Source organism: Kogia breviceps, chromosome 2 (genome assembly GCF_026419965.1).
Source record: "Kogia breviceps isolate mKogBre1 chromosome 2, mKogBre1 haplotype 1, whole genome shotgun sequence".
In the NCBI taxonomy this organism is placed as follows: Eukaryota; Metazoa; Chordata; class Mammalia; order Artiodactyla; family Physeteridae; genus Kogia; species Kogia breviceps.
Window position 1 is genome coordinate 157,932,029 of NC_081311.1, and position 13,576 is coordinate 157,945,604.

Consider the following 13,576-nt stretch of genomic DNA (forward strand, 5'->3'; position numbering starts at 1 on the left):
CCCCCGTAAGGTTTATTGTACTCTTTCCCAAAGGAACAATGTATCCATCGATACTGCCATTCAGTTACTCTTATTAATAGCAATTAACTGCACAGTGTAATAGGTACCTTCAGCAAATATAATGCCCACTTCCACAGGTCAAATTGTTTTTTAAACATAATTTGGCATATCATTTTATTTTTTAAATAATTAGCTTTACTGAGATGTAATTTACATATGATAAAATTCACTCATTTTAAGTGCATAGGTCCATAAATTTTGATAGATGTATACAGTTGTACAACTACTCCACAATCAAGATATAGAACATTTCCATCACCCCAAAGAGATCTACTTCCCTCAGTTCTATCCCCGGGCAGCTGATTTGTTTTCTGGGCCTACAGTTTTGCCTTTTCCAGAATTTCATAAAAATTAAGTCACACAGGGCTTCCCTGGTGGCTCAGTGGGCTTCCCTGGTGGCGCAGTGGTTGAGAGTCCGCCTGCCGATGCAGGGGACACGGGTTCGTGTCCCGGTCCGGGAAGATCCCACATGCCATAGAGCGGCTGGGCCCGTGAGCCATGGCCGCTGAGCCTGCGCGTCCAGAGCCTGTGCTCCGCAATGGGAGAGGCCACAACAGTGAGAGGCCCGCGTACCGCAAAAATCAATAAATAAATTAAATAAAATCACACAGTAGGTAGTCCTTGTGTCTGCCTTCTTTCACTTGGTATAATGCTTCTGAGATTCATCCAAGCTGTTTAATGTATCCTCATCCCTTCTTTTTTTTTTTTGTTCTGTACACGGGCCTCTCACTGTTGTGGCCTCTCCCGTTGTGGAGCACAGCCTCCGGACACACAGGCTCAGCGGCCATGGCTCACGGGCCCAGCCGCTCCGCGGCATGTGGGATCTTCCCGGACCGGGGCACGAACCCGTGTCCCCTGCATTGGCAGGCGGACTCTCAACCACTGCGCCACCAGGGAAGCCCTCACTGTGGTTTTAATTTGCCTCTTCCTAAAGATTAAAGATCTTGAGCATTTTTTCATGTGCTTCCTGGCCATTCATGTATCTTCTTCAGTGACATGTCTAGATTTCCCATTTTTAGTTGTGCTGTTTACATTCTTATATTGTACATGTGGTGGATTAAAGACCTGTTATCAGATACACATTTTACAAATACTTCCTCCCAATGTGATGCTTCTTCATTTTTCTGATACTCTTTCAAAAAGGAAAAGTGTTTAATTATAATAAAGATTTATCAATGTTTTTCTTCTGCAGTTCTAGCTTTTTGCATTAAAAAGAAAATCTTAGCTAGCCCAAGGTCACCAAGATTTTCTCCTATGTTTTCCTTTAGAGTGGTATAGTTTTAGTGCTTACATTTAAGTTCATAATACATTTTGAATTGCATATAGTGTGAAGGAGCTCAAAGCATGTCACCCCAAGATAACACCATGTTGTCATATTGATTATTTTAAGTTAAAGGCACCTGGGAAACAAAAGGTGTAAGAATGGCACTCTGACCCTCCTCTTCTTCCTGAAAGCAGGAGATACAACCCCCATTTGAAAGGTACCCTCCCTGTGCCAGGAGGAAGAAAGCCATTCTGATCACCAGAGTTAGGAAATTTGGGGCCAAGAAATCTGTACAAATGAACCTTCTTAAATTAACCCATATCTTCCTAGTTACTTCTTCACCATTTAATACTCCTAGCCAAAAGTTATTTGCCTTGTCAATTCTTCACAAATTTATTGTTTCTTTGTCTAAAAGGTATACAAGCTTCCTGCTCTGGTCATTCCTCAGGTCTTCATTCTCTTGTACAGACACCCATGTACATGTAAAAATTTAATAAAATTTGTATACTCTTCTCCTGTTAATCTATGTCAGTTTGATTCTTAGGCCCAGCCAGAGAACCTAAGAGGATAGAGAATTTTTTCCTCCCCTACAAGGGCAAGGTAAGAGTCAATAACTTTTTTTTTCCTTGCATATGGATATCCAATTGTTCCAGAACCATTTGTTGAAAAGACTATTTTTCCCCACTGAATTACCTTGGGAGTTCAGAGCAAGTATTACTCTAGTATTAATTTACACCCACTACTAAAGTGTAAATCCTCTGGCTGATGGGAATATGAACACTTCCCAGACCTGTGTGAGACTTGCTAACTGTTCAGACTATTGCTTTCCTGTGATTCTTTCCCTGCTCTTGTGGAGTTTCACCCATAACACGTACAGATCAACATTCTGGAAACTACTGCAGGAAGAAAGCTGAGTCAATCTTAGGGCTCTCTTGTTTGTTTCCCTTCTCTCAGGAATCACATGTGCTGCCTGCATTGTCCAATGTCTACAAATACTTGTTTCATACGTTTTGTCCAGTTTTCTAGTTGTTTACAGCAGAACAATTCCTGTAGCAATTTTCTTGAATATCGGTCACTTTATTTTTAAATATTTTTAAATAGTACAGTATACAGGTAATTCTCAAAGCTTACAGAAAGATTAGTAATCTTTTAAGTTTAATTTCTCATTTTAATACTTTGCTGCTCCTCTTTCTTAAAATCTATGCCCTGGTTATCTTTCTTAGTTTTCCTATTTTTCCTCCAATTTTGCGGTACATGAATTCTTTATAGAGACCTGTCATATTCTTGTATGTTAACTTCTTCAAGTAAAAACTGAGTTTCATTTACTCTTCATGAAATGAGCATTTTAAAATAAAAAAATACATAAATCTCACATCAGTGATTAGAAAGAAGATATCCCCCAAAATCTAATAAGAGTCTTCTAGTACTGGAAAAGGAAGGTATATGCCCTCTCTCTAAGCCTTTAACACAGCAGGATATCCTACATCAATAACAAGAAAACACCTAAAAGACAAGTCAAAAGCAACACTGGTTTCCCTGGCCATTTGCTCAGGACCACCTTCCTGGACACTAATTTGACTCACTGCTCTCTGCTCTTGTTTCTCTGCCTATCTTGGCCGTGGACTTCATTCCCAGCCCTCCTACGCACTGGTGACCCATTTAAATTCCTTCCTTGGATTAGTATCCTTGCTGAGAGTTGAGGCAATGGAGGTGTCTCAACCGCTTCTAGCCATGATTCCTTTGATTACTGACATCACTTGTAATCCTGGAAAAGAAATACTTCTCTCATTGGCCCTGAAGAACTTTCTTTACTTTGGCAAGCTTGCTAGTCTCATTACCAGAAAAGAGAGATTGAAACAGGAGAGCACTTCCTACAAGTCAACAACAACAACAACAAAAAAACTCAATTAAAAAATGAGCAAAGAACTTAAACATACCTCCAAGGAAAATATAAATGGCCAATCAGCATATGCAAAGATGTTTAATATCACCAACCATTAGGGAAATGAAAATTAAAACCACAATGAGGGAATTCCCTGGTGGTCCAGTGGTTAGGACTCCACACTTTCACTGCCAAGGGCACGGGTTCAATCTCTGGTAAGGGAACTAAGATCCCACAAGCCGCGTGGCGTGGCCAAAAAACAAAAACAAAAAAAAACCCACGATGAGCTATCACCCCCCAGCCATTAGGATGGCTATTTTTTTTTTTTTTAAAGACAGAAAATAACAAGTGTTGGCAAGGATGCAGAAAAACTGGAACCTCTGTGCACTGCTGTCAGTGGGAACATAAAATGGTGCATCTGCTATGGAATAGAGTGTGGAAGTCCTCAATACATTAAAAATAGAATTACCATGTTATGCAGCAATTCCACTTCTGAGTATGTATTCAAAGAATTAAAAGCAGATATTTGTAAACCCCCGTTCATAGCAGCGATATTAACAAGACCTAAAAGGTAGAAGCAACCCAAATGCCCATCAACAGATGGATGGATAAATAAAGTGTGGCATAAACATACAATGGAATATTATTGAGCCTTAAAAAAGGAATGAAATTCTGGTACCTGCTACAACATGGGTGAAACCTGAAACGTCATGGTTAAGTGAAATAAGCTAGTCACAATAGGAAAAGTGCTGTATGATTCCACTTATGCAAGCTGTCCATTGTAGTCAAATCCATAGAAAAGGAAAGCAGAATGGTGGTTGCCAGAGACTGGGAGAAGGAAATGGGGAGTTACTGTTTAATGGGTATAAAGTTTCAGTTATGCAAGTTGAAAATATTCTGGAGATTGATTGCACAACATGAATATACTTAACAATACTGAACTATACACTTTAAAATGCTTCAGATGTTAAGTTTTACGTTACATGTATTTGACCACAACTAAACACACACACACACACACACACACGAGAATACTTCAATGGGAGTCTTTGGTTAAGGTTTCTCTAATATAAGTTACCCATCAGGGCATTTAAATAGCCCATTAGCTTACATGGATTCCTTGGCACCATGAACAACCTACACCAAAAGAGTGATTAAAAGGAGATTTGATGAATTCCAACCCACAGCATTATTTTAAAAAAGAAAAAAAAGTGTATTGGGACTTAGGAGGAAAATCTAAGAAAGAACATTAGAAGCCATAAAATAAGGTACTATGAAAATTCCATCAGTTGTAAAGATGGAACTTCTTTACAACTTCCCCATATTTGTCAGTTTTTTTAGCCTGTATGTTATCCTATAGTGATTGGCAGTTAAAAATCTAAAGAAAGGATTAAAGAAAAACTGTATGTTTTTATTTAATGATAAGCAAGTATGTTGAAAAGATTATGTCCTTCCCGACAGAAAATCCTAGAGAGAAAGGAACCCCTAAGACATGGAGTAGATGGTTGCAACTTCAAACATCAATACAGACTAGATCATTGGGACCTGCAGAAGGAAGACAGGAATCCCTGAAGATTCCACAGGGTCAGGAGCAATCCTTGAGGTTTACTGACACAAGTGTTAGAATCTTCTTTAAAAGTTGTTCAAACAAGTGATCTGCAAACCTGTCACTGAAGCACTAACAACTGTCTTCTACTTCAGGGTTGTTTCTTGGTGTGTGTTTCTGGCTGACATAATTAAAAGAAGCCCTATTTCTTCCCCCCCACCCAGTACGCGGGCCTCTCACTGTTGTGGCCTCTCCCGTTGTGGAGCGCAGGCTCAGCGGCCATGGCTCATTGGCCCAGCCGCTCTGCAGCATGTGGGATCCTCCCGGACCGGGGCACGAACCCGTGTCCCCTGCATCGGCAGGCGGACTCTCAACCACTGCACCACCAGGGAAGCCCAAGAAGCCCTATTTCTAAGTCTCTGTCAGGGAAGCCTCAGTGGGAATTTCTGATTCCCACATCATGTTACTCCCAGCAGATACTAATACTGTGGAGCCACATTCATTCAACAGAGCAGGTCAACTGAATAAAAATGAAAATCGGTCCTTCCAGTGAGGGGGCTTATGCTGATCCTAGCTGTGATGGGTGGTTTGCCAAGTACCCTCGTCTGAATGCAGAATAAACATATCGCAAGAGAAATGAGAGGAAAACTGGAAGACCATCTGAGTCCTATCCCTCAGTTTTGGGATAGGCCAGTGGTTTTAAAATAATATGGTTAGTTGCTTATCTGTACTGCTTTTATACTATTCAATATATAGCCTATGAGGTAATGTGCTGCATGACTATTTTCAAATGAAATTGCTAAGTGCCTATTTAACCCCATTGCTGAAAAAACAAACAAACAAACAGGAATGCTGCTTTCTATATTGCTCTGAAAACAAGAGAACCAACTTTCAAGTCAGAATCCTTGAAATATAAAATGTTTATCTACATTTATGCAAACATTCCTGAAAGCTGTTAACAGTAACATTACTTTTGTGAGTTAGGGAAATATATGGCTGGTCTACTTACTCTAATTTATGCCTATCCTTGAAAGTTAATAGAATTCCAATACTAAATAAGATCCTAAGAGACAAATTAATATTCCCTTAAGAATGAGGAAATGTTTTCATCTTCACAGGTAAGATTTAATTTAAATTTTTTGTAAGTTACCTGACAACTGAAATGCTATAACTATACCTGTAAATTGAAAAATACTGTCAGATAAAGAGAAACCACCTCTTCTTTCTAGTAAAAGGAATCATACATTTTCTTTCCTTTGTCTAGAAGTCTAAAGTACCCCAAGTTTCACAGTCACATGATAGTTCCATGAATGTCAGTATCCAATATGCACTCATTTACACAAAAACAGCTTTTCTTCTGCTGTTACCAGCTGAGTCATGTTGAAGAAAGATCAAAGTGTACCTAACACTGAGAAACACTGCTTAGGACTTGGCTATGGCTGTAGATGGAGCCTCTTGTTAGTTTAGAAAGGATCACTTTCTTATTAAACCTACTGCTAAAAAGACCATATACTGATGTGTTGCATATTAAATAGAACTTACAGACTAATGTCACAACTGCAATATATTATAAGGTGACTGTTCTCCATTGATCCAACCCTTCTAATAAAAACATCCCTGAACATTTCTCCCTCAAGACAAGGAGGACTACTGGAGATGAAGCATGCTTATGAAGTCCTTCTCTGTTATAGTCAAAAGACCTAAAAACAGCTTAGCTTTGTTATCAATATCCAGCAGGTACAAAAGGCATTTTGGTTTAGGTAAAGGTTTTGTGGAACTACTTTCTGGAGCTCAACTGAGTTCAGAAAAAAAACTGTGCAGTGGGCTATGTCACCATCACAGAGCTCTGACACCCCTCAGAGGCTTCCCTATCACAAGAATTCATCACTCTCACGGCAGAAACAATCTATACATTACCTTCAACTGCTCTAGGGCAAAAGATGAACCATCTTGCTGTAAATTTTCAATAATCTGTTCCACCGTATTGGCTGAGAACCAACTATGAAAAAAAGGGAAACATAAGATTTCAACAATGTGCAAGCGATTTCTTCTTTCCATGATAGCAATGAGTCAAAACACAGGCTTCCCCTAAACCCTATTTCAATAATGAAAAAATTTCCAACCTATATTACAGGATGATGAAATAGAACATTGTTTCTCTGGGTATTTACAGTCTACCTTCACTAAGGGGAAATAAAGCCTACATTTTCTCTTCTGCTTTCTTATATCTATTATACATAAGTAAATGATGTCTTAACTGTCAAAAACTGATGCTTCTAAAACGTAATGATAGTTGCCTTATTTTCCAACAGTTTCCCTCCTCTTGTGTTTAAGTCAGTCTGTCAGTCTCTCAAATCATTGCACAAAACCTTTTGCTAATCAGCTTGATAAGACCTTCAGAGAAGATGACTTTACAATGATAAAAGATAAGTTAATTCAGTTGTTATTTTCTAGACTCTCTTCCCCATTAAAGAAATGTTTTTGCACTAAAATGAATCAGCATGATAGATTACTTAAATATAATGAGCTTATTTCCCCCTGAAGGAGTGGGCAGGAAGCTACTTTCAAAGGTAACTAAAAAAATCATTGCATTATCTGATCTCAGAATTTGGTACATTATCAAACACAGCACAATTACAGTGTTACTAAATTCAATTTAATATAGTCTTTCCAAAGGAACAGATATAATTGACACCTCTCTTTAAGTACCTGTTTATTTTGTCCATGTGTTCCTCAAGTATAAAAGACTTGTCTTGATCAATCTTGGACTGTTTGAAAATAAAAATCTTTAATTAATTTGAAGCAACTCAAATCTTAAAAATTCTTAAAATTTTCACCATATTTAATGATATATTTTGTGGCAGATTGTAACTTTCACTCAAATTACATCCAGTCTCATAAATAACTACTACCATATGTTCAAAATTCAGACACTATGTATTACTCCAGACTAGCTCTTAAAACTATCAACAGCAAAAAATGTTCTTGTATTTTTATTTGTATGCCATTATATATGATTATGTTATCATTAAAGTGTGTCAATGAATTTAAGGATTTCAAGGGACCTGAGAAGTCATCCTGCCCCAATTTCTGTCTGATATAGAAATCCCTACCACATCCCTGATATCCCCACAGCACTGACCTCCAGGGGAAAAAAAACACTGCCTCAGAAAAGAATTCAGAAGTGCTTGAACAACTATAATTAGGATTAAAAAAAATTTTTTTTTGAACCAAAAATCAGCCCTATCGTGTTTATAGTTCTAGTTAATCCCCCTTGAGTTAATCTTTTCTCACACAGTGCAGTTTTGAGTCCCCTCACAATCCAGGTCCTTCTTATGTACAAATTCCAGTTTATCAAGGTCATTCTTAAAGTGTGGTAGCTGCAGATGTGGCTGAATCATAGCAAAGTACAACAAGGTTCCGCATACCCTTGTTTTGGATACAATGCTTTAAATAACAGGACTAACTCTAGGTTAGTTTTGGGGCAGTCCTATTATGCTGTGATTTACACTGGGCAGTTAAAACTTTTTTTTTTTTTTAACTGGTGCCATTGTAAGCTACATTTCCTCCATCCTGTACTTATGAATTTGGTACCTTGGACTGAAATACCATTATCTCTACTGTGATACTGTGATTTAAAATAAAAAATATGTATTTGGTCTTCGTTCATATATTTGGCCTTTTGTTCCAGGCTCACAGCTCCCCAAAACCCATGAAAATCCCGAAGCAGATCACCTTTTGTTATAATATTTGGTCTTTTGTCTTCGGTTCCTGAAATAAACGTGAAATGGCTATCTTTTGTTATTCACAACAAGCCCCTTTCGATCACACCTTTGTTTATGTTACTGAGGTGACTATAGGAAAGCCCTAAGGATGGGGGCTGGTTGCCAGGGGAACCAACCAAGGTAAATTGCAGTCCCAAACTCCACTATCTAATCCCACACCTCCCCCGTCTCCACCTCCAGTGAGGGGAAAAGGGCTGGAGATTGAGTTCGATCACGAATGTCAATGATTTAATCAATCATGCCTATATAATGAAGCTGTCATAAAAACTCCAAAGGATGGGGTTTGGAGAGTTTCTAGGTTGATGAACATGCAGGGAGAGTGAGTGGTTCACCCCAACTTCATGGGGACAGAAGCTCCTGGGCTTGAGGCCCCTCTGGACCTCACCCTATGTATCTCTTCACGCTGTGCATTCATATCCTTCATAATAAACCAATAAATGTTAAGTGTTTCCCTGAGATCTGTGAGTCATTCTAGCAAATTATCAAACCCAAGGAGGGGGTCATGAGAACCCCAATTTATTGCCAGTCAGTGAGAAGTACAGGTGACAACCTGGGATTTGTGACTGGTGTGTAAAGTAGGGTCCATCTTGTGGGACTGGGCCCATTAAGTTGTGGGATCTGATGCGAACCTCAGGTAGACAGTGTCAGCATTGAAAGCAATCGTAAGACACCCAGCTTGTATCGTGGAGAACTGCCTGATGTGTGGAAAACCAACATGTCTGGAGTCAGGAGTGTTGTGAATGTGGTAGTAGTGAGAAGGAAAGGAAAACACATGGAGTGTTTCCCCACACATCCATCAAATTTCACATTTTTACTATTAAACAGATCACTCTGAACTTGAAGTGGTTTTTTTTTCACAAACATGTTTACCTAATTTAACTTAGTTTCTTAGTTTCCAATCAGTCTGATCAAAACACCATCAACATTCTCATCCAAATCACTGAGGAAAACACTGACTAAGAGAAGGCCAAGACGGCTTCACTTACAGCCTAATACGCAAACATTTAACAGAACTCCTTGGGAAGGCGCTTCAACCTCCCACACGCTATAATCTAGACCACGTTTACCAAATTTGACAATGTAAGAGACTGTCAGATGCTTTGACAAAATCTGATGAAATGCTCATATGCTCTGTATTCATATTCATACACTAACTATTCAGGGCCCGTGAATCTGTGCTCATGTTCTTCAGTTCTGAGTAATTTGGGGGTGGGGGAGTACCATTTCTCTAAATATTTCCTCTCTTCTGTTACAAATTCCTAACAGGTATGGACCTCCTGGAATAATAGCTGATTTTCTTTTCTCTCCATTTTCCACCTTATTATCCTCTTAGAGTCTTCCTCATCCATCAATTTTAATCTAATCTTTTGTGAGGTTTTCCCCCATTTTGCTGTCACATTTTAAATTTCTTTTTATTCTTTAACTATTTCTCTTTGTAACATCTATTCTTATCTCACAGATGAAACATTTTCCTCTTATCTGAAGATAAAGAAAAACAAACAACCAAACCTATAATTGTTAGGGTTCCTTCTTCTCCTTGCATTGCTTACTTCCTTCAAGTACATTTTTTATTTTAGCCAATCTCCAGTTTTTAATGCCTGGCAATCCTTGTTATTCTATGTGAAGCACTAAAATTAGGAAGCTTTGTGTGTAATGTCAATTGCAATTATCGGACTGTCAATTGTCTGATGCACTATGAGATGATCAGGCCTGGATGTTTTTTTCATTAGAGGGGTGCTCGAATGTCAATTAGCTACAGGTTTTCTTTTGCTTCTAATGAACTGCTTGGGAGTGGGATGGTGCTACTGACTAAATGTTTGTGTCCCCACAAAATTCAAGTTGAAATCTTAATCCCAATGTGATAGTATCTGGGGGTGAGGCCTCTGGGAGGTAATTAAGGCAAAAGGATGGAGCCCTCAGGATGGGATTAGTGCCCTTATAAGCAGAGACTTGAGAGAGTTCACTCTCTCTCTGCTGTGTGAGGATACAGCAGGAAAGCATCCATCTGCAAAACAGGAAGAGGTCCCTCACCAGGAACCTAATAGGCTGGCACCTTGATCTTGGACCTTCCAGCCTCCAGAACTGTGAGAAATTTCTGTTGTTTAAGCCACCAAGTCTACGGTATTTTTGTTATGGCTGCCCAAACTTAGATAGATGGTACATAAGAGTTCTGGAAACCAACTAGGAAAAGAGGCCAGAATTCTTCCCATTTAATACGTTCTGCCTCTTTTCAGTAGAGCACCTCACCTATCCCTGCCCTTAGCCAGCGAGGCCTGTCAGAGGGAACTGGTACCCTACAAAGAGTCTACAGAAAGAACTGGCTTACTTCTTATTGGCTTCCCCCACTGAGTTCAGTGTTCTCAGATCTAAAGTAGTTGCCCTCATCATTCCACTTTCAAGCTTCCAAAATCCTGACATCTCATGCCTGCCACTGTCTCCTTTTCTGTTCTATTTCTCTTTGTGGATTCCTGCCTTTCTTATTCCTTTACTACAATTTTAGTGTGGTTTCAGGAGGGAGCATATATGGCATCTGTCATGTTTAACTAGAAGTCATGTAGCATTTTTATAGATTCTTGGCTCTTAAAAGAGAATTTAAGTTAGACAACGAAAGGAATTAAAACACTGCAATGTATGTTATTATTATATTCTGATATAGACCAGCGTTTCAGTTTAGCAGCTCCATAAATAGCATCAACACTGAACCTCCATTACACAAATGTCACAGTGTGTTGTAAAAAGCCCTTGCAAGGGCCAATCACAAGGTTATGCAATGAAATTCACCAGCAATGAGAAAACAAGCTGTGTAGTTGCATGTAAAGAAGTCATCTTCTCAGATGGCCATCCTAATGATTATGAAGCACTGATACTCCCAACAAGCTTTAAAGTAAATAAATCCCAGTACATTTATTTATACCCACAAACTATAATATTCACCAATTGCTAATTTTTCAGTCACTTCCCCTTCCTCATGAATTAAAATATGAGGTTAGAATACTGACAAGATTACCTTAGCATGGTAAGTTTCTAAGACATCTGCAATATTTTCTTCTGAAGGAGATTTCAGGGCTAACAAATCTTCTTCTAACATGCCCAACTACAAGGGGGGTAAAGGAAAACATTTAAAACACCACAGCAACACAGAATTTTTTTTAGAAATCTTATATTCTTTTTAAAAATCCTTGTCTTAAAATTATGATGCTCTCCCTTCAGCTGAGTCAATGAAGGCAATTTTCACTGAAGTTGAAAGCACACACATTCCCACAAAGTAAATGCTGCCTTGCAAGGAATGGATAAAGACGAAAGAAATTGAAGAAGAGAAACAGAGACATTCATCTTTGTTTCCCTCTGGCTACTGAGCACCTGAAATGTAGTGTTGCAACTAAAGATCCCAATTATAAATTTTATTTTAATTAATTTTAACGAAAATTGCCACATATGACTAATGGCTACTATAGTCAATGCACAGGTCTATAATATAGCCACACTTAACTCGTGCATGGCTATTAACATAACTGACACCATCGGGGGCCCATACAGTTCCTCCTGTCCTTCCACTGACCCTACCCAGGACTGTACTGTGTGGTAAATCACTTCTCTGTCATCAAGGGCTTTGTATCAATAGTTAATAGACATCGTTTTTAATAATCATTAAGACCAGGTGGCCTCCGTGCTCTGTTACTCCCCAGACAATGATGAAGACTCTCACTGACGTGTTTCCAGTGCCCAAGAGACGAGTTACCCATATTCATAAATTCCAATTTAGGAATGCATGTCCTGTTTCCAAGCACACACCCCCATACCAAAAGGTCAACCATAAAACTATCCCAGTGGCCCCTCAGCAGTGCAGAGTGCAGTTGCGAATGCTGCCAGATCACTGTCCACCCAATGCCACCCTGAGCATAAGTTACCCTATAACAAACCGATCCACTGATTATATGGAGCCGCTTGCCTCATTTTTTGGTCTCAAGATGCCTTCTCAGTTCGGTGGGTACTTTTTGTTCCTTCTGTCCTCCAACAGCTTTCCCCCTAGATCCCTCACATACCTCTTCCTACACTCAGCCAAATGGACTTTTTACTGTTTCTAAAACACAGCTAATGCTTTCCTACCCCTATGGGACTTGCTCATTAAAGTCTCCTCTATCCAGAAAAACTTCTCCTGACAATACTTATCTTAAGGCCCAGCTGAACTGCAACCACTGTGAGAAAACTCCCAGTCCTTTCTTACAAGTAAGCTCTTCCTTCAATGGATTCAATCCGATGAATCCTTTCTTTGTAGTCTGTTTGTACACTTACCATACTTTACTCTGTCAGATGATACAGATGGTTTTTTATCTTTTGTACCCACCTCTAGCCCCATTCCCAATGTGTATTATTCATTTCTGTTATCCACTACAGGCCCTGTAAATGGCAGTCTATGCACTGCATATATTTACTGGGCAATCTGACTAAGAGAGGAAAGGGTTGTGGATCAGCTCTCTCCCCCATCCTTAACCAAATTCCACTATAATCAAGGGTGTCCCTCCAGAGCATATAATGGAGTACCCATGTTTGCTTCCTGTTACAGCTCAAGGCAAGAGTGAGACAGTCACCTACTCAATGTGACCAAGGATGCCCATAAAGATCTAAGAAAGAGAAAGATCTGAAAATTCAGGCAAATGTGATGGAAGGCCCTTGTAACAGTGTAAGGGGACAACTTTCAACTTTGTATACATCATACATTTTAATAGCATTCCTTCCCCTATCCCATAACACCCCTCTCGCAAGATCAGAAATCCATGGGTTTCCTGGGAAACTGACTTTACCCCACAGTCCCAGGGATGGAGCACATTAGCTAGGATAGATTAGCCAGTGTATTCCACCCACCCATGTGGTTCAGGTACAAGCCAGTCCAATAAGACTGAGCTAAGCCAGCTGAAGCAGAAAAATCCCAAATCTCTTGCTGGCAGTTCTGAGGCAAAATCACCTTGAACTGGGCCTTCTGTTACATTTAACACAATGACTTTCAACTGCTATGATAAAACTGCCGTCCTCACTGTGGA

General features: G+C 39.4%; 1 protein-coding gene across 4 annotated transcripts in view; it reads right to left on the minus strand.

Annotated features, from left to right (window-relative positions):
- Positions 1-13,576, minus strand: part of HIBCH (3-hydroxyisobutyryl-CoA hydrolase) — a 91,159-nt gene that overhangs the window by 15,990 nt on the left and 61,593 nt on the right. For all 4 annotated transcript variants that reach the window (XM_059054675.2, XM_067026452.1, XM_067026454.1 and 1 more), the window contains 3 exons: positions 11,545-11,631; positions 7,462-7,520; positions 6,670-6,751 (listed from right to left, as the gene is read on the minus strand). In XM_059054675.2, coding sequence (XP_058910658.1) covers positions 6,670-6,751; positions 7,462-7,520; positions 11,545-11,631 — 228 coding nt within the window. The remainder of the gene's footprint in view (positions 1-6,669; positions 6,752-7,461; positions 7,521-11,544; positions 11,632-13,576) is intronic.